Source organism: Amblyraja radiata, chromosome 33, assembly GCF_010909765.2.
Source record: "Amblyraja radiata isolate CabotCenter1 chromosome 33, sAmbRad1.1.pri, whole genome shotgun sequence".
NCBI lineage: Eukaryota > Metazoa > Chordata > Chondrichthyes > Rajiformes > Rajidae > Amblyraja > Amblyraja radiata.
In genome coordinates, this window is record NC_045988.1 from 12,059,792 (window position 1) to 12,085,352 (window position 25,561).

At 43.1% G+C, this 25,561-nt stretch overlaps 1 protein-coding gene across 3 annotated transcripts in view; it reads left to right on the forward strand.

Moving 5' to 3' along the window:
- Nucleotides 1–2,091: 2,091 nt before the first annotated feature.
- The window catches only part of LOC116991245 (T-cell surface glycoprotein CD3 delta chain-like), a 45,191-nt gene continuing 21,721 nt past the window's right edge, over nucleotides 2,092–25,561 (forward strand). The window contains exons 1-7 of one of the 3 annotated variants that reach the window (XM_033049705.1): nucleotides 2,107–2,386; nucleotides 3,042–3,107; nucleotides 10,536–10,556; nucleotides 11,906–12,097; nucleotides 12,447–12,569; nucleotides 14,228–14,274; nucleotides 16,179–16,787. In XM_033049705.1, the coding sequence (XP_032905596.1) occupies nucleotides 3,053–3,107; nucleotides 10,536–10,556; nucleotides 11,906–12,097; nucleotides 12,447–12,569; nucleotides 14,228–14,274; nucleotides 16,179–16,241 (501 nt within the window). In that variant the 5' untranslated portion in view covers nucleotides 2,107–2,386; nucleotides 3,042–3,052 and the 3' untranslated portion in view covers nucleotides 16,242–16,787. Of the gene's footprint in view, nucleotides 2,387–3,041; nucleotides 3,108–10,535; nucleotides 10,557–11,905; nucleotides 12,098–12,446; nucleotides 12,570–14,227; nucleotides 14,275–16,178; nucleotides 16,788–25,302; nucleotides 25,324–25,561 lie in introns of those variants that run through there. The other 2 variants (XM_033049704.1, XM_033049706.1) reach the window with 2 other exon arrangements.

Genomic DNA, 25,561 nt, shown 5'->3' on the forward strand with positions numbered 1-25,561 from the left:
GTGTGGGTATGTCTGAATCTTGGCTCCATGCAGTAGGGTTTCAATAAAAACCTGTACATCAATCTTATCCATCTCTATATAGAGTGGGTGTAGTGTGGCAAAATGGGGTAAGAGGTTATGTGGAAGAAATTCACCAGGCTAATCCCTAAAATGAGAGGATTGTCCTATCAAGAAAGGTGAGATAATTAGGGTCTGTATACCTTGGAGTTTAGAAGAATGAAGGGGTTCCTATTGGAAAATGAGAATGTTATATATGTTCACGAAGGCTTTGTTATCAGACTTGAACATTTCATCTGGAGTTGAGTATCTGGTTTGTGAATGACGTTCAGCCGACAAATGAAATGGCCAGCCCATCAGACCCAACTTTGAGTGTGACTATAGTTTTAATGCTGGGGCATTGGTCTGGAAGGGTAGGGTACATTGATGCTGATTATCTTACCCACCTACAGTGGATTGGACAATCTTGCCCAGAGAGTATTGCTTTAGGATGAGCATTGAAAATTGGCCCTATCTCATAAGTGGGTAGGAGGGTGGGAATCACTGCTGCCATTTAGTCCATGAGCATACTGCCAGTTTGAGATCTTGATCTTCATTCATTCTCCAATAGCCAAGGATTGTGCAAGTGCTCTGAAGATTGTGCTGGTGCTCACTAATGATGATGTCCAGATTACTGGCTGTATTTGTTGAGAGATGGCTCTCAAGATAGTGGGAAGTGGTCCACATTTTCCACGGTCTCATCATGAACCTTTATTGTCAGGTGATGTTCTGTATATAGGGGAGAGTTTGAGAGAGGATCTTTATTCTGTAGAGGTTAAGTGTATGGCTCATCCATTCAATGGGATCTGTGAGTGAGTCAGTTACGACTTGAAGCTTTGCCTCTGAACATGCACATGTACCAATGTTGTCTATGTATTGCAACTCAACAACTGAGCTAGAGTGTGCGCAAGTTGGGCCGAAGGGCCTGTTTCCATGCTGTGTGACTATGAGTGGAGGTGAGTAGGTTGAAAGATTTCCTGAATGTCCTGTCGATTAGTTCCACTCCACCAGCGAGCTTGTTGGAGGCAAAGGGCAGTATCGTAGCAAGAAATTACGACAGTGATGCAACCTTGCCTAACACCACTCTACAGTGAAATTGGGTTTATTGTGGAACCATTCGTTACAATCAAGACTTGCAAGCCGAGATAAAGCAGATTAAAATGAAGAGAAATTTCCGTAGCCAGCTAAATATGAGGATGCCAAACTGTCCTACTCGACCAACCAAGTGAAAAGCTATAATGGGGTAATTAAACACTATGTCAAGTAATTAGTGCAGCAGGTACACAAAAATGCTGGAGAAACTCAGCGAGTGCAGCAGCATCTATGGAGCGAAGGAAATAGGCAACGTTTTGGGCCGAAACCCAAGGGTTTCGGCCCGAAACGTTGCCTATTTCCTTCGCTCCATAGATGCTACTGCACCCGCTGAGTTTCTCCAGCATTTTTGTGTACCTTCGATTTTCCAGCATCTGCAGTTCCTTCTTAAACAATTAGTGCAGCATCCTGCAGTTCTTACCACTGGTGAACCTATCTTTAGCCACTAGGAGGAGGCAATTGACAAGATCTCTTACAATGACTTACCTTGTGGCAGACAATACCGTTCAATCACCATTACCATCAAAGCTCATGTGGTCATTGACATCCCTGGGATCCCCTGGCATTATCTCCTCTTCCCAGTTGCGAGAGATCAAAATGTGAATATGTCGTTGAATTTCATCTCCAGCAAGTTTTATCACTTCAGCAGTGAGGCTCCCGAGAACGTCAAACAGTCTCATGGTGTGTGTGGTGTTTTCAGCTAATTGTTGGTCAGGGATGGCGGTGAGGTGGGACTGGATAATTTACTGTGAGATAGTCTCATGGACACGTGTGGCAAGGACAAACTCAAGGTTGTGGAATTCTTCAAAGCTCCCCTTCCAATCCATGCTGGCTGCTTTTCTGCCCTTGATAAACATTCCACCATTCTTGGCTCTCCAAGAATGGTGTTCAGTTTTGGTCACCCAGCGAGCCACAGGAAAGATGCCATGAAGCTGGAAAGAGTGTAGAAAATATTTAGATGTTGCCAGGAGTCAAGGGACCGAGTAAAAAGGGGGAGATTGGGCAGGCTGGGACTTTATTCCTTGGAGGGTAGGAGACTGAGGGGTGATCTTTCAGAGGTGCATCAAATCATGAGGAGCATAGAACAGTTGAAGGCACACATCCTTTTACCCGGGGTTGTGGAATCAAGAGTAGATTTAAAGTCCGCGGGGAAAGATTTAATAAGAGCCTGAGGGGCCGCATTTCCACACCAGAGTGATACTGTGTGGAACGAGCGGAAGTGGTTGACACAAGTACATTTTGAAAGTCATTTGGACAGGTACATGAATATGAAAGGTTTAAAGGGATATGGCTCAAACGCTGGCAAATGGGCCGACCTTAGTTCACACCTTGCTCAGCTGGGACAAATTGGGCTGAAAGGCTTGTTTCCACGCTGTATGATTCTTTGCTGTCTGTAAGGCCAAGAATATTGAACACCGTGTGTCTGAGATGTAGAAACATAGAACTGTAGATGCTGGTTCATACCAAAGATTGACACAAAGTGCTGGAGTAATTCAGTGGATCGGGCAGCATCTTTTTCACCAGAGATGCTGCCTGACCCGCTGAATAACCCCAGCACTTTGTTGGCTGGCCTGTATTGGTGGCATGCGTTAAAGATGCCTTAAATTCAAAAGAATCAGAACTTCAAGAATGTAGTGTTTAATGTTCCTTAAAGCAGATGCGACTGCCATTATGACGTCTGTTGTAGAACCGCGACTCGCCGAGTCCTCACGGTTTTGTGTGAAGCGGCATTTGCAGTTCCTCGTGTCTACACCTCGCGGGTTCCTGTTGTTTATCTGAAGGGGGTTCTGCGGCACACAGCGCCTCCTCAACCCCGGGAGAAGTCACAGTCTGAGCATCACACTAGTCTGCGAAATTGAATATTAGAGTCCTTTAAAATAAACTCATTGTCTTGATTTTTTTCCTCTCCGAAGGGATCGGAAAGATGCAGTTTTACAGGAACCTCGTGTTCGCGATAGGCGCGACAATCTTGCTTTTCGGTAAGATCAATATCTAAACGTTTATACTCGGGCGGGGGGGGGGGGGGGATTTTGCAATTAATTAAACGAAATATTAAACTGCTATGTTTTAACTTCAGTAAGTGGACCGACACAAATACAGCCGAATGTTAATGGGATCCTTATTAAAATTAATATTAGTAATTATACTTATCAGTATTTACTGTCAATGCTCCACAACAAGTATTTACAAATATACATTTTGTAATAAAGCTTTGCCCTAAAATAGCGACCAACTTAGCAGGCTGTTTATTCGCTTTAGCTGTCAATATATATACATAGCGTTGAATGTAGACTCGGGCTTGGCAGATGAACGGAACCAACAGCAAATGCCAGCAAATTCCTATTTTCGCGTTAATTTGGAGTTTGCTTTGGAGGAGGAGGACAAACAATTTTAATGCAAGGCTTGGATTGTGAAAAGATTGATATTTGGTTCCATTGTGGGGCGGGGGGTGATATATTTTTGCTACTAGTTAGTTGTAAGGCCGCTTAAAGGCAAACTAAAATATTTCGGAGCAAGTCCTTGACATAAATGTACGAGTGAGATCCACAACTCGGGCGAATGAAGCTGTAACCAGACCTGAACAAACCTCTGAGCTATAAATTAATCACTTTTTAAAACCCGACATGCACGCCAGGATGATAACAATAGTTAGTCCGATTTATTTACAGACTATACGGTTTAAAACACAAACTACAGTGGTTAAGTAGTATTTTCCCAACGCATATAGAAATGTTTTTTTTATGTTCTGTAAATTATGAATTTTATTTTCGAAACTGCAAACATATTTCAATATTGTGCCGGATTGCATGTCCCCGGGTCTGTCTTTTAATTTCAGTTGCTACCTGACAAAATACATGCTTTGAGTTTAAATATTTCTTACAAAGTAGAGCAAGCCGGTAGCTTGTCCTTGCGGTTTTGCTGTATACGAACAGCAAATGCCGCAGGTGTCAATTGCAATATGTATAATATATGCAGCTATTAAACTATTTGCAATTGAGAGTTTAGTTTTAACTCAATACTAAGTGCCGCTGGTTCCCCGATTCTTGGTCTCTAACCCATTCCCTGCGCACACGGCCTGTGCCGCCCTGTGCCGGGCGCTCCGGGACCGGCTGCGGGCACCAGCTCTCCAATGCTCCGGGGAACCGCCCGATGCACACGCGCAAAACCTCCAACCTTCACTCCTCCCCTTTCCCTCCCCCTCTTCCCCCCCCCCCCCCCCCCCCCCCGTCCCCTCCTCCTCTCCACTCCACACCCCTCCCTTCTTCTATCCTCTCCTCTCACTCCTCTCCCCTTCTTTCTACTCCCCCCCCCCCCCTCTCCACTCCTCTTATCTCATTTCCTCTCCTCTCCTCAACTCTTATCCCCCCCCCCCCCTCTCCACTACACCTTCCCCATCCAGTTTTCAAGAATGCTTAAGAAGGAACTGCAGATGCTGCAAAATCGAAGGTACACAAAAATGCTGGAGAAACTCAGCGGGTGCAGCAGCATCTATGGAGCGAAGGAAATAGGCAACGTTTCGTCCCGAAACGTTACCTGTTTCCTTCGCTCCATAAATGCTGCTGCACCCGCTGAGTTTCTCCAGCATTTTTGTGTACTTTCAAGAATGCTTGGTCCCTTCACAGTTTCAGCTCTCAGTTATTCTCTCTCCCACTCTGCAAAAAGTCACCAAAGAGCCCTATTTTATTACAGATGCTAAACAATGTTTTAAAATGCGTGAAATAAAGGCTACATTTATATTCTGGTTTCCCTAACTTCTGGGGATATCAGTTGTTGACTGCGTATCGGGGAACAGTTGCCCTGTGACTGAGGTGTGAGCTGGGCGAAAGGACACAGCAAGTTTGTCAGGTAGCGTCTCTGGAGTAAAGAGATAGGCGATGTTTCGGGTCGAGACCCTCTATATTTCTACACGAGCCTGGCATCGGTTAATTCGCCGGTTACCGAGTCAGAACGAGTCCAGATGAACTCCGGGCTGGTGTAGAATCAAAGAACTGCAAATACTGGTTTACACAAAGTGCTGGGGTAACTCAGCGGCCAGGCAGCGTCTGTGGAGAACATCTGGCGATTGTGCCCTGTGCTGGGTCCTGCACTTTAGGGCAGATGTAGTTTGCCACCTTATTGCCAAGAATTGGGACCATTTGTAAAATAATGTGACACAAACATTGAAGTAAATGATATTAGTTTTGGCATTGCAGACCGATTATTGTATAACAAAGACAGCCCCGCTTCATAATGTCCCCGCTAATGCGTTGCCATAGATCCATCATCACAAACTTGACAGAGCTTCATTGATAGAATCAGACCTTTCAGATTCTTCCTCAGTTCTCTCGGTATGTACCGACCCACGGCCAAGGCAGACCCACCACAATCAAAGTAATTGATTTGAACCCCATAAAATCCATCCATGAATGATGCAATCAAGAGAGAATTAGATATAGCTCTTATGGCTAACGGAATCAAGGGGTATGGGGAGAAAGCAGGAACGGGGTACTGATTTTGGTCAGTGATGATCATATTGAATGATTCGAAGGACCGAATGGCCGACGTCTGCACCTATTTTCTATACCTATGTTTCTATCAGATCAAACATGGTCAATTGATCAGTTTTAAACACTTTGCTGAACTCTTCCATGTTGAATGTCCCTTTGAAGAAACCCTTTATGTGGCGACTATTGCATACCTTGGCACCGTTGCAATGGGATTTGGTAGCTCGCAGATTTCTAAATGAAATGCCAGCAAAGACTTGTCGTAGATAGATAGACACGAAGTGCTGGCGTAACTCAGTGGATCGGGCAGTATCTCTGGAGAAAAAAATATATATTTTCGGGTGGGACCCTTATCAGACGTAAACTGGTTACGCTGGTAAGCTGGTTCTGCAGTTTGGACGCTGGTTACTAGCATCATGGCACCATTGAAAAGATCAAATACGCGTTTTGACTATAACATCTTATTTCCCCCACAGCGCGGTATTTTCGAACATTGTATGTGTTCTATCAATGAACGAAACGTTTTGGGGTTTGGGGGAAGAAAAGACCAATTGACCGCCTACTGTATTTGTAATGGCATCTGAGAGCGATGTGGGGATTTCTGAGGATATTGGACGTGGAGAGAGAGAATTGTCCATTGGGAAGGAGGCAGATGTAGAGTGGACCACTGATGTAGAAGATATTCATGTACCGCCCTTCACGGAACCCAGCGGCCCCCAGCACCAGCTCCCAGACACTGCCAGCCCACTGGATTACTTCACCTTACTCTGGCCACAGACTGTGTTCGACACCATAGCCGTGGAAACCAATCGCTACGCTGCCCAGTGCCAAGAGACAGCAGGCAAAAGGGATTCCTCTTGGACCCCGACAGAGTCCCAGGAAATCAAGGCGTTCCTGGCTATCAACATCATGATGGGCATCAAGCAACTGCCTCGCATCTCCCTGTACTGGAGCCAAGACACTTCCCTCCGCTGCCCATGGATCTCTTCCGCCATGTCCAGGGACAGGTTTTGGAAACTAAACCAGTATCTCCACCTCCGGAACAACAGGGGCGCCCTGGACAGATCGGACCCCGACCACGACCCAGTGTACAAAGTCCGAGGCCTGATGGAGGTGGTGCGCGGCCTCTTTGGGCAATGCTACCGTCCGAGCCGCGACCTGAGTGTGGACGAGGGCATGGTGGCTTACAAAGGGCGGCTGTATTTCAAGCAGTACTCCCCGGCCAAGCCGACAAAGTGGGGTGTGAAAGTGTGGATGCTGTGCGAATCTGTCACGGGCTACTGCCTGAACTTCAACGTGTACACGGGGCGGCGGAGGTCGGTGTCGCCACACGGCACTGGGCACGATGTGGTGATGGAGCTCTGTCGCCCCTACTTCCACCGCCACCACCACGTGTACTTTGACCGCTTCTTCGCAAGCCCCGTTCTCCTGGAGCACCTGGAGGAGCAAGGGACGAGGGCTTGTTCCACCGCACACCTCAACCGCAAAGGCATCCCCGCACAAGCCAAGAAGATGAAGCTCAAGAGACAGGGCGACGTTCGGTTCTTTCAGAAGGGATCGTTGTTGTTAACCATTTGGAAGGACAAGCGACAAGTAGTCACGCTTTCAAACAATCAAGGGACCAAGATGATTGCTAGCTCGGGGGTGGTCAAACCTCAGGTGGTCACTGAGTATAATAAGTACATGGGCGGCGTTGATATTTCGGATCAGATGAGGAGCTATTATCCTGTGGGTCGTCCTTCCAAAAAGTGGTGGAGGTGTCTGTTGTGGTTTTCATTGAATATTACCATCGTCAATGCCTGGCTTATCTTCAAGAGGTCATCTCACGACCCACCGCTCCCCAACCGCTATGACCACCTCAACTTCAGGACGGCTCTGGCCAAGATGCTCCGTGGGGATTACTCTGCGGGAGGGAGCAGGAAGGGCAGACTGGCCTCGTCGGCAGAAACCAGATACCAGGCGGGCTTCAGCAACGCCAGAGCACACAACGTGGTGAAGATAGATGGGCGCAAGAAGGTGTGCCGGGAGTGCTCGCGATGCAAACGCAAAACCGAGTCCGGGAGATCAGTGGAGACCTCCTTCATGTGCGAGTTTTGTGAAGTGCCACTGTGCAGGGTCCAATGCTTTCGAGATTACCATCAATCTCTCCCTTAACTTCACATCAGTGGGCTTGTGTGTTGCCAGCTCTCCACCATTGTCCTGACCATTCCAGGACTGATATCCTAGCCCCTATTGGGAGTAATCCCGGGGATGTAATCAGCCAAAGCTTTCAAAAAAAGTTGTTCACCTTCTCTGAGTTCAAGATTCAGTGACACATCTCCCTGGATTTCACTTGCCTTGAAGGATGAGGCACTTCTAAGAATGATCCAAATGCGACTTGAGTGATGTGAACACAACACATATACCCTCAGTTGACACAAATGCTGGAGTAACTCAGCGGGACAGGCAGCATCTCTGGAGCGAAGGAATGGGTGATGTTTCGGGTCGAGACGGTTTGAGGAAGGGTCTGGATCCGAAACGTCACCCATTCCTTCTCTCCAGAGATGCTGCCTGTCCCGCTGAGTTACTCCAGCATTTTGTGTCTACCTTTGATTTAAACCAGCATCTGCAGTTCTTTCCTACACATATACCCTCGGTCTGTCTGTTAATGCAATGACCTCGGTCAAGCATTGGACCAAATGGTCACTCCACGCCTATGGTACAAATTCAATGGGGATCCTTCAGAGATGAACTCACCCCCTGTAAAGTCGTACAGTGACGTGTGAACGAACTCATCTCCTAATGTTGCTCTGGCCATGCTGAACAAGAATATCTCCTTTGTGGGCTTGCAAGTATTAGTTATAATACTTTAATCATTATAATACAGGAGATGAGGAAGGTCCCCATTTGGAGGTCAGGATGTTGATGGCATGCCTTGTGATGAAAGCTCGGGAACGTGTCAAACTCAACTACAGACCCAAACTCTTTTTCTATCTGAAATATTCAACTTTTGTCACAGTTTCCTCCCAGGCAGTGCTGATTTCTTGTACGCCTATGCTTGCGGATGTCTTATGCTAACTCATGTAACCGAGAACCCTGTTTGTTGGTCAGAGGTTCTAACCTAACCTTTGCAGCAGGCCTGACCCTTAATGGCACTGCATAGATACTCCTTGAGGAGAAATGGTACACCATAAAGCTCACTGGAGGATATTAATTAAGGATACACATCCAAATATTGTCAGACTTTTGAAAAATACTGGCTCCCATAGTTCAGTGGACGTCACTATATTATAGTTTCCGGAGATAACTTTTTTTTAATGAAGCAAATCTGGTTGTACGATATGGACAGAGTTTGCAATTGATGTCTTTTTAATGGTGGCTGCTACATTTTGGTGCTGGGAACATTCCTTAATGTATTTGCATGTTCTGTGGTGTATTTTAATTACAAGTTATCTCCTGTGCCAAAAGATGAACAATTGTACCGTATTGTTTTTCTGTTAAGTCATTATGTTTTGCTTGCATCATAGCTGAGGGATCCAAGTGGTATTTAATTCAATAATGGCATTTTTCTGAATCTTCAGTGATAGATTCTTTTTTAGATCTTTTTCCATGAGAACTTTTTGCATTTCAAAAAAAGTGCTGGAGTAACTTCTTGTATATATGTCTACAATTAAATCTTTCATATGTGTGCATGATTGGGTAAATGTACGGAACAATATAGGCCATATGTAACATTTTTGCTTCAGGGATTATATACTGAATAAATTTCAAATCTGAAGACTGTTTTATGTGTAGCTGTAGGGCTTTGCTTATCATTTATCATTGGCGGATGTGATTCTTAAGTTGCCAGGGCAACCCCTAACTTCAGGGCATACTTGTAAACTTCTGTGGCTCAACTTGCAGCTAATTTACCATTGAAACAGCTGCCTGTCATATTCTATCTGTCAAAATAAATTTAAAGATTGACGAGGTCTATATACTTGCATCACGAGTAAGAAAGGAGGGAAATTAAATTAAAGCTAAAAATAAAATGAATCAAAAGCTAAACTAAAACTATTCTTACAACACAAGAGCAAGAAAGGGGAGAAACTAGGCACTGTTCATTGCCTGAAAGGACTTTGGTCACATCCGAGGACATATCCTCACCAGATTTGTTCTTTGATATTAAGTTGTTCTCACTGCAATTGTTCATTAATCTTTTTTCATTTTTATAATTGATTTTTGCCCCTAAACCGATCTGCCCAGGAAGGGATATCAGATTTCAAGTTCACTTCCTGGTTAAGAACAGGAGCAGATAGAAGCATAGTCCACAATTCTATATGATCATGGCTGACCTGTCTCTGGACTCATCTCCTCTGTTGTGCCACTTCCTCAAAGGTCACGTTTCCCTGAACTTTTGAAAATGTTTCTATTTCTACTTTTATATAACCCAATTATCTCATCATGACAGCCCTCTATAATAGAGAATTCCAGAGATTCACCACCCGCAGTGAGAAGTTCCTGTGTACATCTGTTGTAAACGACTGTTCACTAATTTTGTTCATTCTTTTGAAGTAAGGAAAAGAAGAATCAAACTATATCTCAACCCCACTCATGAGGTCCAATTTCATTGTGGGTTACACAGTTCAGGGACATGCACACAGAGTACCTGGTTATGAAATTAAGTGGTAATGCGCAGAGCAAAAGCTCATGACAACTCTAATTGCTTGGACAATACTGCAGTTATATGATCCATACCCTGTGGGGATAATCATGGTATATAATGGGATTTACGGATTGCATGAATCGCACGTGTGTGTGTGCTGTGTGTGTGTGTGTGTGTTTGTGTGTGTGTGCTGTGTGTGTGTGTGTGTGTGTGTGTACACCAGTCGCCTTTACTGTCAGCGTTTGCATTTAATTGTAAACTGAAATTCATGACTGTTTTCTCAATTTCTTTCTATTTAGGGTTTTCCCAAGAAATGATTGGTAAGCCGTTGATTTTTATTATTGGGGTTAAACGTTACTATGAGTTATGAAAAGCAAGAAACTGAAGTTTAGGATTTGTTAGATTTTCCACAGTTTTTAATTGGGTTTTCAATGAAAACCTTTAATTTCTTACCTTTGAAACATTGCATGGATAAGAGAGCGAATGGGTAATTTCTTGCTCCACCTTTGTAGTAACATCAAGCTGTTAGGGTGACTCCCTGCCCAGATCTCTGCTATTTCTTTGATTTCACTTTGTTTGCCTCATCCCTTTGCAATTGCTTTGAGCTTGCCAGTCAGAGATTAAGGTGTAAAGATAATTCCTAGCACTAAACACTCAGTTCACTGAACCTCCACTTAAGTTGCAAAAGAATGTGACCCAGAAAGTGACTCGAGTTTCCAGACCGGAAAACTTCCGAGATCCTGATAGTTATGCTTACATGTTTCTCCTCGACTACCAACACACATAGAGTACAAACACAAAATGCTGGAGTAACTCAGTGGAACTGGCAACATCTCTGCAGAGAAGAAATGAGTGACGTTTCGGGTCGAGACGCTTTTCCAGACTGAAGCCTCACCCATTCCTTCTCACCAGAGACGCTGCCTGTCCCGCTGAGTTACTCCAGCGTTTTGTGTCTACCTTGTGCTGGTGTAAACCATCATCTGCAGTTCCATTCTACACATAGAGTATAGATCAGCAGTCGAGAATAAACAGATAAGCAACTGAGCAGAATAATAAAATATCATGAAGACAAATATAATACTACAAAGAGCAATCCAGAGCTGTGTGTCCAAAGTTTAGTTTGTCAATTTGAATTCAGAGTTTAAAATTCTGGAAATGCTAACCTTGTCTCAGGCATATAACTAATGTCCCTCTTCTTTAAGGGCATTAGTGATCCAGTTATAATTTTCCAACACCTTGGCTATTTTCAGGATTATATTACCTTTTAATTACAAATCATCAAATTTAAGCAAGCAATCCCAGAAAACTATAGATGGACACAAAAAGCTGGATAACTCAGAAAAGGAATAGGTGACGTTTTTAGGTCGAGAACATTTCAGTTCTTCAGACTGAGAGTCAGGGGGCTAGCAAACTATGCCGGGATGTGAACTTGCAAGCTTTTATCATGTTAAAGTGTTGCCAAGCATCACGCATGTGGGAAGATCCGTTCCTTTTTCTCTCCCTTCTTGACTTCTCTTCCACATCAGCATTCTGTTCTAAGATTGACACTAGCTAAGCTGAGCACAAATTACTACTTGGGAATCAGACTTTGAATTCCAATAGGGAGCTCACCTCCCAGTCAGTAGCACTGTCAGAGTGCTGCTCAGCTCCTGTGCTTCGTCCTCCTCAGTGATCAAGGAAGAGTCTGGTGGCATCACTATGAAGTGTCCAATTGTTGGAGAATGGGAGAAGGACGGAGTGAACTATGCAGGGAAAACGCATGATGGTAATATGAAACTGACCAAGCTCTCGGACACCGATACTGGAGAATATACCTGCACTGTTGGCCAAAAGAGATCGACCGCTTTTGTGTTTGTCAAACGTAAGTTGATCTTTTCTATGTAACACTTGAAGAGATGTGATAACTAGAGTTGGGCATGATGTTAGTGTTTGTTACATTGCTGTCCCTGACCTACCTGACCCTGAGTTCCTCATTGGAACCATTACCAAACTGGGCTGGGAACAAAAGAGGTGGTGGGTGTCTGAGACAGAAGTAGAATTTGAATATCAGGGGTATGTTCTCCAATTCAGCACTGGCTGAACATAAGAAGGTGGTCAGCTGCAGCACCAGAATGAATGAACAAAACAGGAGCAATAGATGTTTAAAAAATTATATTGCATTAAATATAAAATGAAATTTTGATACGTTTTTGTCCTACCTTTGTTTTCAGTTTGTAAGAATTGTGTGCAACTGGATGCCAACACGATCTCTGGAATTGTGATTGGAGACCTTATTGCTACTGTCTTTATCGCTTTAGCGATCTACTGTGTGGCATCTTCGAAGGGAGGAAAAGGTTACCATTTATTTTATTAGTTCTCATCACACCTGTACTGATTGTCTCATCCTCTACTTCTACTAACTATAAGACCATTATGTACTTGGCCAACCTTTTAGCCTTGAGTCAGTTGGGTCGATTCACGGCCCATTACAAACATGTCCATATCCCAGCAATAGGCATTGGAGATTCCATACAAGATCATTGGAACTTGAATTTGCAACTTTCTGAGTTAAAAGCAACTGAACCATGATATACTAACAATTGAACACTGTGCTGCCGGTAGGAAAATAAAATATCTCTTGTGAAAGATTCAATTAACCTTCAGGCACCACAACATTTTGGGGAAGAGAATTTTAGATTGCTGGACAATCGTCCAGTGGCTCAGACATCCACCATCATGAAGTGCTTTGATAGACTGATGATGGCACATATTAACTCCAGCCTCCCAGCCAGCCTTGATCGGTTGCAGTTTGTTTACCGTTGCAACAGGTCTACAGCAAGTGCCATCTACCTGGCCCTAAACATATCTCTGGAACACTTAGATAACACGAGCTATGTTAGACTCCTATGTATCGACTATAGCTCTTCCTTCAACACCATAATCCTATCCAAACTCATCTCCAAACTCCTGGATTTAGGAATCCCCATCAGGGTGGATAGAAGGCAATAATTAGACCTCCACAATAATTCTCAACATGGAGCCATGCAAGGATGCATTCTCAGTACCTTCCTATACTCCCCATACTCTCACAACTGTATGGCTAAACTAGGTGCTAATTCCAGTTGAAGATTTGCACCGTGGTGGGCAGAATCACAGACAATGATGAGACAGAGTACAGGAAGGAGATGGAGAACTTAGTGATATGGTTTCAGGACAATAACCGCTCCCTGAATGGCAGCAAGACAAAGGAGCAAGTTATTAACTTCAGGAAGCATAGTTGAGTACATGCTCCATTCAGCCATCAATGGTGTGGAAGTGTAAATGGTCGATAACTTCAAGTTCCTTGGCATTAATATTACCAATGATCTTTCACGGACCAAGCACACTGATGCGACAGCCTAGAAGGCTCAGCAATATCTTTACTTCCTGAAGAGACTGAAGAAATTCATCATGTCTCAGCAGCTTCTTCCCCTCTGTTACCTGAACAGGCCTTCCATAAGTTAGGGTGCTGTCCGATTCATCGCTAGCCTATTGAGGAAATTAGTCCTTTGTCAATGGAACTGATGCGCTACAATGCTGGGAACTATATTCTGCGCTCTGTGTTTTCCCTTTTTCTCTATCTACTGTACTTGAGTTTGACTTGATTTATGTATGGTTTATCCGATCTGTTTGGATAGCATGCAAAACAAATCTTTTCTCTGTTACTTGGTACATATGACAATGTTATACCTAAGCCTAACCCTTATAGAAATGGTTTAAGAATGAACTGCAGATGCTGGAAAATCGAAGGTGCACAAAAATGCTGGAGAAACTCAGCGGGTGCAGCAGCATCTATGGAGCGAAGGAAATAGGCAACGTTTCGGGCCGAAACGTTGCCTTTTTCCTTCGCTCCATAGATGCTGCTGCACCCGCTGAGTTTCTCCAGCTTTTTTGTGTACCTTATATAAATGATATTGGTCGTGCCTTAGATAATTCCAAGTTTCTTATTCCTTTCCTTGTACTTTTCTTCCAGCTTCTGACGAGCAGCACCTTGTTCCCCATAACAATGATCTGTATCAGGTAAGGAGAGTCAACAGTTATCAACTAGAGTAATGCCTTCATTGAGTTTGAGTGGGTTTTGGACTTTGATCACGTTATTAATGTGGAGCATCACGCAAATGAATGTGTGGAGTTTGCAACCAAGTGAGTTTCCCCTGGGTGTTGCAGTTTCATGTAAATTGCCCCTGGTGTTGGCAAGAGGTACAAAAATCAGCGGGGGTGTTGATGGGAATATGCGAGAGATTAGGTTACAGGGAACTAAATATGAGAAACCAAATCATGTAAGCTGACAGTTGAGTCAAAGTTTTGCTCTCTTAATGGCTGAGAAAGGATGACTTAACCCACCCTAGGAGCCAATCCAGGGTATGCCTACGTGATCTGCAGGAGTCATACAGCACAGAAAACAGGTCCTTCAGCTCAACTTGCCCATGTTGACCAAGATGCCCCATCTACGCTGGTTGTACCTCCCTGAGTTTGGCCGCTGTCCCTGTAAACCTTTCCTATCTATCTACCTGTTTAAATGTTGTTATTGTATCTGCCTCACGTACCTCAATATTGGCAAAGGCTTCAAATATTTGTCAAGTACACACTGGATATCTCCACGAAACCAGCAGACTGTGGTTTTACACCATGCTCTATTGGTTGAAGTGGGAAGAGGATACCTGGTCCTAGACCTCTGCCGAGTGCGTCCATAAAGACATGTACAGGAGATAGACACAAAAAGCTGTAGGTCTCGACCCGAAACGTCACCCATTCCTTCTCTCCAGAGATGCTGCCTGTCCCGCTGAGTTACTCCAGCTTTTTGTGTCTGTCTTCCGTTTAACCCAGCATCTGCAGTTCCTTCTTACACAAGAGATGTACAGGGATGGACATGGTAACTCTCCTTCCTGAAGGAGAGAATTTTCTCTATCCTGCTCTGGGATGGGAGAAATATAGATATCTCAGCGCAAAGTGCTGAGGGTGTAATTTCCTACTGGGTAATTTCATAATCCAGATCCCATGCAGTGAATATGATATTGTAGAAAGAGATAATTTAATGAAGCAACAAGATTTACAGCAGAAAGAGGGCTGTAATCGGCTTGTGATTTCTCATGCCAACCAAAAGCAAGTTCATTTTGATTAAATGTGTAAGAAAGAACTGCAGATGCTGGAAAAATCAAAGGTAGATGATAATGCTGGAGAAACTTAGTGGGTGAGACAGCATCTATTGAGCAAAGGAAAAGGTGATGTTTCAGGTCAAGACCCTTCTCCAGCATTTATGTCTACCTTCATTTTGAGTAAAACTACTTTCCAGCTCTTGGCCATTGGCTTTATAAACTATGATTCTTCAAGGATTCATCCAGGCGCCTCCTGGCTTCTATGAGAGTTTCCCTCTCCATTACTCTTTCAGTCAGCAAATCCTAGACTCGTCCCCACTTGCCCCATCACTGTCTTTCGGGTGAAGAATTTTCATCAACCCTTAGTTATTCATCTCCCTTCAGAGAAGCTCCTGTTGATTCTTTCCATGTCTTTCATATTTATAATGTGTCAAAAAGAGTCTATTCAGCACAACTGCTCCATCACTCTGACTAATGCGCATATCCTTTGAGGAGCCACAGCCACCCAACACTCCCCCCCTATCCATGCTTGGCACCCAAATCTCCCTTGTTCTGGATCTCCCTCAGTTGCCCTTGTTCTGGATCTCCCTCAGGTCCCCTTGTTCCAAAGAGAACAAGCCGAGCCCAACCAGAACATAACTGACCGCGAGAACGTCCTCAGAATTCCTTTCCGCAGCCCCTCACATGCTTTCACAACCTTCTCCTGAAGTGGCAACCACAATCGCTAGGGGCAACCGGGGTTTCCTTGCCTGACACATGAGAGGATTAAGGCGGTAGGTGATCACATAGTTATTATTTGGATGCTAATACTGTCTTGGTATTTTCCAGGATCTTCGGAATCGTAGAGGGAGCTCTGAATACAGCCAGCTTGCTCCACGCCTGAAAATATAAAAAAGCGCACAGCCGAGATCCAACACCTTCCCGCCGAGCACCTTCAGTTATCTCGTACTTCTTTCTTTTGCTTTTTTATTGATGAAACCGCTTTTCTAAGTCGCTATTTTGCAACAAAAGTTTAAATAAAATGTTATTCCAGATGGCAAGGATGTTGTTTAGCATCTGCTGTGCTCACTGGTCACAAAGGTCTCCGTCCTGCCTGTGGGTACCATGTGCTCCCTCTCCAGGGGCAGGTACCTCGATCCAAGCTGAATCCCAGAGGGACAGGCACTCAAGATTTATGGACCCTTACCTGGACCATCAATGTTTGGTCCAGGAGCGCTCCAATGAGTTTGTTCCTCGACAGACCCATTATCACCACTCAACCCCACACTCACATCAGTTGCCCAAAGATCAGGAGAGTTTGACAGCTGGTAAGGAGCAGTTCCTACAAGTGCACAGAGGGATAGTCTTACAGCGTGGAAACAGGCCCTTCAGCCCAACTTGCCCTCACCGGCCAACATGTCCCATCTACACCATAACACTCTAAACCTGTCCTATCCAAGTACCTGTTTAAATGTTTCTTAAACATTGTAATAGTACCTGCCTCAAATACCTCCTCTGGCAGCTCGTTCCATACACCTACCACCCTTTATGCGAATAAGTTCCTTTTAAATCTTTCCTCCCTCACCTTAAACCTATGTTCTCTGGTTTTCGATTCTCCCACTCTGGGTAAGCGACTCTGTGCATCTACCCGATCTATTACTCTCATGTTTTTGTACATGATTTTAGGATGGAGAAACGGAACACAGAATCTTTGGAAATTGCAGGCATTCCACAAAGCCGTGAACTTGGTAAACATCACTTGTGCAAGCCTGCTCTGTGCAACGTTATCCACTCCGGTTTCCTGATGTGAAATTCTTGATCGAGGACACTCACTCTCCACGAGATGTCAAAACCAATCTCCACCGTGTGCCTGAGTGTCAGACAGAGGGATGGAGAATGTGTGAAAACAGCTCAAACAGAAACAACTCCAATATCTCCCCCCTCCCCCCCTCACTCCCCCCCCCCCTCATTTTCCTGTGCCCCATCTGGATTTACACCCATATCCCTCACTCCCTCTCCCCCCACCACTCCCTTTCCACTTGTATTCAGTCCAATGGCCTCACGCCTCTTCTATCTTTATCTCACACTTTTTGTCTTTTCAACACTGGCCGTTGTCTAGCCATTGTCACTGATTTTCTGCAATCAGTTTTTAATTTGTAATTTGATTGATAACTACGAAATAAATGATCTGTGGCTTCCACGTGGTGTGAATGTGTCCCTGCTGTTTGTAATAAAACCGGAATTCAGGATGTATCATTAGTTTTCACATATTGAACACCGGCACACACAAAGACCCTAGAAGGTGAACATATTCTGCATACAAATGACTAACCCCTTTATCAGCCTGTGACGCACTCACCAGTGTCTCGATTGTAAGCATAAAGCATCCAAACCCTTTTGTTACATTTCAGCTTGTAAATTGCTTCCAGGTATTGATTATCCCGCATGTAAACCTTGAACTATGTTGCAACTCTCTGCAAGGTGCAACCAACCCCCATGTTAGGAGGGGAGTGGGGGAGATTGCAATTTTTCAATAACACAAAGCACAAGACACAAAACATCAGCACAATTGCTAATAAATGCCAGACAAAACTAAAATTAAACTCGATGCATACATTTTGTAAGAGGGAATTTTGTTCCATAGCTCATATTCAGGTTGTGATTTGTAATTCTGTAGCAGCAAATTTCTGTTACCCAAATGGCCGTATCGTAAGGAATAATTTTTATATTTTTCGTGTTACATAAACCTCCCGAATCTGTCAACTAGATTTCATTTTCACTGCACCTTTGGGTGCATGTGACGAATAAATTTGACTTTGAATCTGATTTTGAGTCTTTAACTCACTACAAATGATCCAACTCTAATAGAATGGCAAGCAGGTCGGGATATTTGTAAACCATTAGATTCTGCAAATAACTCACTGAATTATAAAGCACTTCACTCCCTCATACGGACTGAAATATAAGGTGGATGATATTTTGTAAGGATAGGCCTTAGTGACACACTGTCCATTTGAGCAAGTGTACCCTCAGCTACAAATGTGCTTCCTGTAATCCCCAACAGTCCTTGTGACTCAATGAGTGAGATGGAGTGAAATACATCTAATAGCACATGAGTTAACAGCGTGTTGCTGCATGTACTGATGCTGGCTAGAGATAACAAAGATGCAAACAAAAGCATGCAACAGGAAGAGGAAAGAGGTAATGTAATGCGGGCGCCTAGAATCGCAAGCAGTTGGTTGTGTGTGGGAGGTGTTCCACTTATCAGATATTGGGATTTGGTGATTGTTGAGATATCACAACCTCTTCAGTCTTGTACATCTGTCAAAGCATACATATGTTTCCAGCTGCCAGCCAAAATCACCAGCCAGCATCATCAGAGACCCACACCACCCTGGCCGCACGCTCATTTCACTCCTACCATCCGGATGAAGATACAGGAGCCTGAAGACTGAAACATTCAGAACAGGAACAGTTTCTTCCCTACAGCCATCTGGCTGTTAAACATAACAGCCTTCAAATAAGCTCTGAACTACATAGACTTGGGGACATTAGTTATGTCTTTTTGCACTATTACTGTTTGTTTGTTTTATGTGTGCTGATGTATGTACACATAAATATATATATATATATATATATATATATATTGAACCTTTTTCCATTTATTATATTGTTTGCCGAGTACTATGTTTATATATTCTGTTGTGCTGCTGCAAGTAAGAATTTTGTTGTTCTGTTTGGGATATTTGACAATAAAACACTCTTGAATCTTGAATAATAACTTACATAGATGGCATTCTTGTAGTGTTTGAGCTCCGGGAATGGTTTTAGAATGGTCTTGTGGACGGAAGGTAGCAACCATAACCCAGTCATTCAGAAAAGGAGAGAGAAATCAGGAAAAGTTATCCTGAGATCAGTCATTGGGATATTATTAAAATTCAACAATAAGGAAATAGCAACCAGGGTCCCTGGAAAACAATTGGCAAGAATCAACAAAGATTTATGAAAGAGAAGTTATTTTTCATAGAATCATCAGTCCATTATGCCTATCCTTATTTTTGGTTGTCGAGAGGAGATTAATTAAATAAACCTGTAAATGTAATATAATGGGATTTTTGAAAACCATTCAAGAAGTTACCATGAGATTCTTAAAATAAGCCACTGATCCACGATTACTGACCTTCATCCCTCATACTGACTGAAATATAAAGTTGATGGTGCTTCGAGAGGTGCAGTAAGTTGATTGTACAAAACTAGGCCCGTGGAATTAGGGTAATACATTAGCATGGATTGTTTCAAGGCAAAAACAAACCAACAAATAACAAGGTCGATATTCCCAAGAATTTATTTCTGGATTTCTGGAGAACGTGAACAGGCTTGTTTTTTCCCTTGGCTGGGAAATACAGAACCATGGGTCATAGAAACTGAAATCGTCAGATTATGAATTATTGATAAATTTGATGGTAATTTCTTGAATTAAAAAGTGAGGGAGCAGAGCAGATCTCCGCAGTGATTGAGCAGTTGTGCATATGACAAATAAAACAGCATTGAAGCATTGATCTTACTGCACGACTGCACGGACCTGCAGACCTTCTGATGGCCCCCTGCTGCCCTTACCTTACACTTTCTTAGAGGAAATCAAAATAGTTAATTGTGAGTTCTGGATGGTTTAGGCAGAATTCAATGAGAATTTACCCCCAACAAACTATCCTTCTGCACAGATGATGCTCTCATAATTAGTTGCCACCGGTCATGCAAATTTAAATGCAACCAGCGGATAATCACGTTGAGGCGTGTTAAATGCCGAGACTTAAAGAAGGGACTTGCTTTGTACTGAAAATAATGTCAGAAGTTTCCCCATGACAGAAACCTGAGTCCTGAATCCAGGCTGACAGCCCAGTGCGTTTCTGAGGTAGTCTTTTAGTTTCTTAGTTCAGAGATGCAACATGGAAGCAGGCACATCAGCCCACCGAGTCCACACTGACCACTGATCACCCATTCATTCCACACATCCTTCCTGAGGAGAGGCAACCAGAACTGCACATAGTGCTCCAAATGTGGCTTCACCAGTTGTCTAAAGCTGTAACATGACTTCCTGACTCGTATACTCAATGCTCTGACTAATCAAGGCATGCCAGGCACCCATCCCACTTTATCATCGACTCTCTACACACTAGGGACAATTTTATAGAGGGAAATTAACGTGCAGACCCGCACGTTTTTGCGATGTGGGAGGAAGCCTATGTGGTCACGGGGCGAACGTGCAAACTCTGCATAGACGGCACCCGAGGTGAGGATCGGACCCAGGTCTCTTGCGCTGTGCGGCAGCAGCTCTACCTGCTGCGCCACTGTGCCGCAGTGTCATCTCCTTTTGGAGGCACTCTCTTATTGCTGTAGCAGTAATCTGACTTCACTACATTGCAGTACACACACTAAGCCCAGCTATGAAATTTTATCAACTGTTGCACTAATGACTTTGGGCTTTCTTTTGCACCAGCATTGTGGTTATTGAATCGTTGTTTATTATATAACCATATAACCATATAACAATTACAGCACGGAAACTTATCTCGACCATCTCGACCCTTCTAGTCCGTGCCGAACACATAATCTCCCCTAGTCCCATATACCTGCGCTCAGACCATAACCCTCCATTCCTTTCCCATCCATATAACTATCCAATTTATTTTTAAATGATAAAAACGAACCTGCCTCCACCACCTTCACTGGAAGCTCATTCCACACAGCTACCACTCTCTGAGTAAAGAAGTTCCCCCTCATGTTACCCCTAAACTTCAGTCCCTTAATTCTCAAGTCATGTCCCCTTGTTTGAATCTTCCCTACTCTCAGTGGGAAAAGCTTTTCCACGTCAACTCTGTCTATCCCTCTCATCATTTTAAAAACCTCTATCAAGTCCCCCCTTAACCTTCTGCGCTCCAAAGAATAAAGCCCTAACTTGTTCAACCTTTCTCTGTAACTTAGTTGCTGAAACCCAGGCAACATTCTAGTAAATCTCCTCTGTACTCTCTCTATTTTGTTGACATCCTTCCTATAATTAGGCGACCAAAATTGCACACCATACTCCAGAATTGGCCTCACCAATGCCTTGTACAATTTTAACATTACATCCCAACTTCTATACTCAATGCTCTGATTTATAAAGGCCAGCACACCAAAAGCTTTCTTTACCACCCTATCTACATGAGATTCCACTTTCAGGGAACTGTGCACAGTTATTCCCAGATCCCTCTGTTCACCTACATTCTTCAATTCCCTACCATTTACCATGTACGTCCTATTTTGATTTGTCCTGCCAAGATGTAGCACCTCACACTTATCAGCATTAAACTCCATCTGCCATCTTTCAGCCCACTCTTCCAACTGGCATAAATCTCTCTGTAGACTTTGAAACTCTACTTCATTACCCGCAACCCCACCTATCTTAGTATCATCTGCATACTTACTAATCCAATTTACCACACCATCGTCCAGATCATTGATGTACATGACAAACAACAGTGGACCCAACACAGATCCCTGTGGCACCCCACTCGTCACTGGCCTCCAACCTGACAAACAACCATCCACCATTACTCTCTGGCATCTCCCATTCAGCCACTGTTGAATCCATCTTGCTACTCCACCATTAATACCCAACCATTGAACCTTCTTAACCAACCTTCCATGAGGAACCTTGTCAAAGGCCTTACTGAAGTCCATATACACAACATCCACTGCTTTACCCTCATCAATTTCCCGAGTAACATCTTCAAAAAATTCAAGAAGATTAGTTAAACATGACCTTCCAGGCACAAATCCATGTTGACTGTTCCTAATCAGACCCTGTTTATCCAGATGCTTATATATATTATCTCTAAGTATTCTTTCCATTAATTTGCCCACCATTGACGTCAAACTAACAGGTCTATAATTGCTAGGTTTACTCTTAGACCCCTTTTTAAACAATGGAACAACATGCGCAGTACGCCAATCCTCCGGCACTATTCCCGTTTCTAGTGACATTTGAAATTTGAAAGCTGTGTGTTGTGTTTACAAGCCTATTATACTGTTACAGTTAGAATTTCATTGTTCAGTTGTCGGTATGTAATACAATTAAACACTCTTGACTCTTTTAGTCCACAATGATGTGGTTAAAAGATTCCATGACCTTTTGGAAATGGAATCTCCTCCACCTTCTTGACAATAAGTATTCCTCAACGAGCATCGTGTTAAAAAAAATCCCTCGTCATTGTCGCATGAATGTACTTGGGACTTTGTTGTACTGAAATTGCCTGCTTTATTTCGAACATCATGTCTATATATTTGCTTTGTATTTCATTGACTCTGGGACCTCCAGAGGCCATGACAGGACTGGATTATAAATCTTTCATTAGCATCTAACTTTTCAATAAGTTGACAATTTATTTGCTCGAAATGAAGACTTGAACTCATTCACTTCTTTTTGCGAAGGAGGGTTTGACTGTTGCTGCTTTTAAATATATTTATCAGAGAAACCACTGATAAGAACAGCTGACGGCTGATTGGTTGATAAAGTCAGTTAGCGCTCACGTATCAGCCTCTAATCTCCACCTTCGACTTCCAACGCGGCGACCAAGCGAGGTCCTTTCACCCGCCTTCAGATAAACCCAGCTCGTTACCAGCCAGGTATCCCGTAGGGAAAGGGTTAATCTATTGCTTGCGTGCCAACTTTCATTGAAAAGCGATGGTTCAATCTTTCCGTAATGAACTTATTTCGACATTTGAAGTTGTTTTGTCACCTTAAAATATTCTTTAATGATTTTGCTGCATTGCAGCACTGACTCTCTTCTGAAGTCCCTCATTGATGCTATTACACATTGCGACATCTTGAATGAAAGGAGCCGAAGAACATTATCCCTTCGCCCGTTGTTGCTGGTTGGCATTTCTCTTTCAACCACGTTGATTGTGCTGCTCTGCTGCTCTGCATGATGTTCACATCATTCATTCTGTGCACCCATAAATTTACGGGATGTAATGTTAACATTATGGTGTAAAAGTCACAAATAAGCAGCTAAATGACATTCAATACTCCCGCACCGTACAGAAATTTCAAAGAGCAACCTTGTATTTAGTTTGGTGTTACAACTGAAATATGATCTAATCATCAAACAATCATGGCAGTGAAATGTTTGTTATATTCACATAGTACATGTAAGGGAACTAAACTAGGTGTCAGATACACTGCACCATTGCTTTACAGTCACTAGCGCAGTGTCCCAAACACTTAAGAAGTTAAGGATTTCCGAGTAAAGATCATGTAGCTCCTGGATCAATAGGTCATACGGAATAGGTGCAGAATTATGCCCATCAAGTCTACTTCACCATTCAATTGTGGCTAATCTATCTCTCCCTCCTAAACCAATTCCCCTGCCTTCTCCCCATAACCCCTGACACACGTACTAATCAAGAATCTATCTACCTCTGCCTTAAAAATATCCATTGACGGCCTCCACAGCCTTTTGCGGCAAAGAATTCCACAGATTCATCACCCTCTAACTGAAGAAATTCCTTCTCATCTCCTTCCTAAAGGAACATCCTTTATTCCTGAGGCTATGACCTCTAGTCCTAGACTCTCCCACTAGTGGAAACATCCTCTCCACATCCACTCTATCCAAGCATGTTGTACCTTTCACTAAGGTATAACAGGAACATGGTGTGATTCCATATGCCTCTCTTTTCCTCATAGCCCTTGATTTTAAATGTTACAACTAAATTAATCTTAGTTTAATATTAAAGTCTAACCAGCACCGATGGTCATTTATACACTTTCTGAATTCCAGGAAAATCTGTCATCCATTCTCGCCATTTAACCGTTAGACTCGATATTGTTCTGGTAATCTGCACAATGGTCTATTCAATGCCCACACTTGTTCACCATGGTGTATTATCCAGGAGGAAAGATAATACACTGAGAACAAGCTAACTGGACATTTGCACAGTTGGAGTCTAAATTCCCCCATGTTATGCCTCCCCCAATATTTGGACCAATATCTCATTACACTATTTTGTTAATTTTTTATTCTATCCTACACCAGTCTATTTGGACCTGACTTTTGGATTTTTGGATTTCTCACCATTTAGAAAAATGAATTCTATACAATAAAATCTATCATTAATTTGCCTGTTTAAATTCATTTACAAGTAATTCACGCGACCATTTCAGATTAGTATTTGTTATTCATAATTACGTTGGTTCTTTCTACACTGCTTTAAAAGCCACTTTGTTTTATACAATTGTATTTCTTTCCCGTGATTAACAGTTCATAAACAGTCCATAAATTGATGAAGTTCTAACACAGACAAATCCTGCCCATTTGATTTCTCTTTACCACTTAGCCAGCTCTATAAATCGTCTTAAGTTCCATACGCTTAGATTTTGGCTCACAATCTCTTATCAAAAGACTTCTACTCATCCACATAAACCACATATATTGGCATTGCCTGACTACCAGTTCAGTTAACTCTGAAAAGTGTTTAGTCAATGTCCTCTAACATGACCCTTTGCAGATTCATGCTGGTCCATTCTCACACTTCAGTCCCTCAAACCTTAATCAAAGGCTCCGGTAATTTCTCATCAATTAATTTGAGAAAATAGGTTATGCAATTGCTTGGATTTTCTCCCCTGCCGTTCTCAAAGAGTGAAATAAAATGTGCAGATTTTCAGCAGTTGTGCCAAAGAAAAGTTGGGTAGGGAGTGGGATGTCGTGGGGGAGGAAGTGGTACGGGAGATGGAAATATGGGTGTCAATTGAATACTCTCCTCACCAATTGGTATAAAACCTCAAGGGGTGGAACATGTGGCATCCTTACCCAGCTAATACATTGATCTGAAAGATGGTCACATTGTTCTCATGGAGATAGTGTAAAGTATACGCTATTCACTCAAGGTTGTGAACTGTGACCCATGACTCATTTTCTATTTCTGTTATTTTCAGGGATCAGCGAGGCAAAGATAAGTAAGTGATATTTTCAGTATCATAAAGAAACATAGAAACATAGAAAATAGGTGCAGGAGTAGGCCATTCGGCCCTTCGAGCCTGCACCGCCATTCAATATGATTATAGCTGATCATCCAATTCAGCATCCTGTACCTGCCTTCTCTCCATACCCCCTAATCCCTTTAGCCACAAGGGCCACATCTAACTCCCTCTTAAATATAGCTAATGAACTGGCCTCAACTACCTGTGGCAGAGA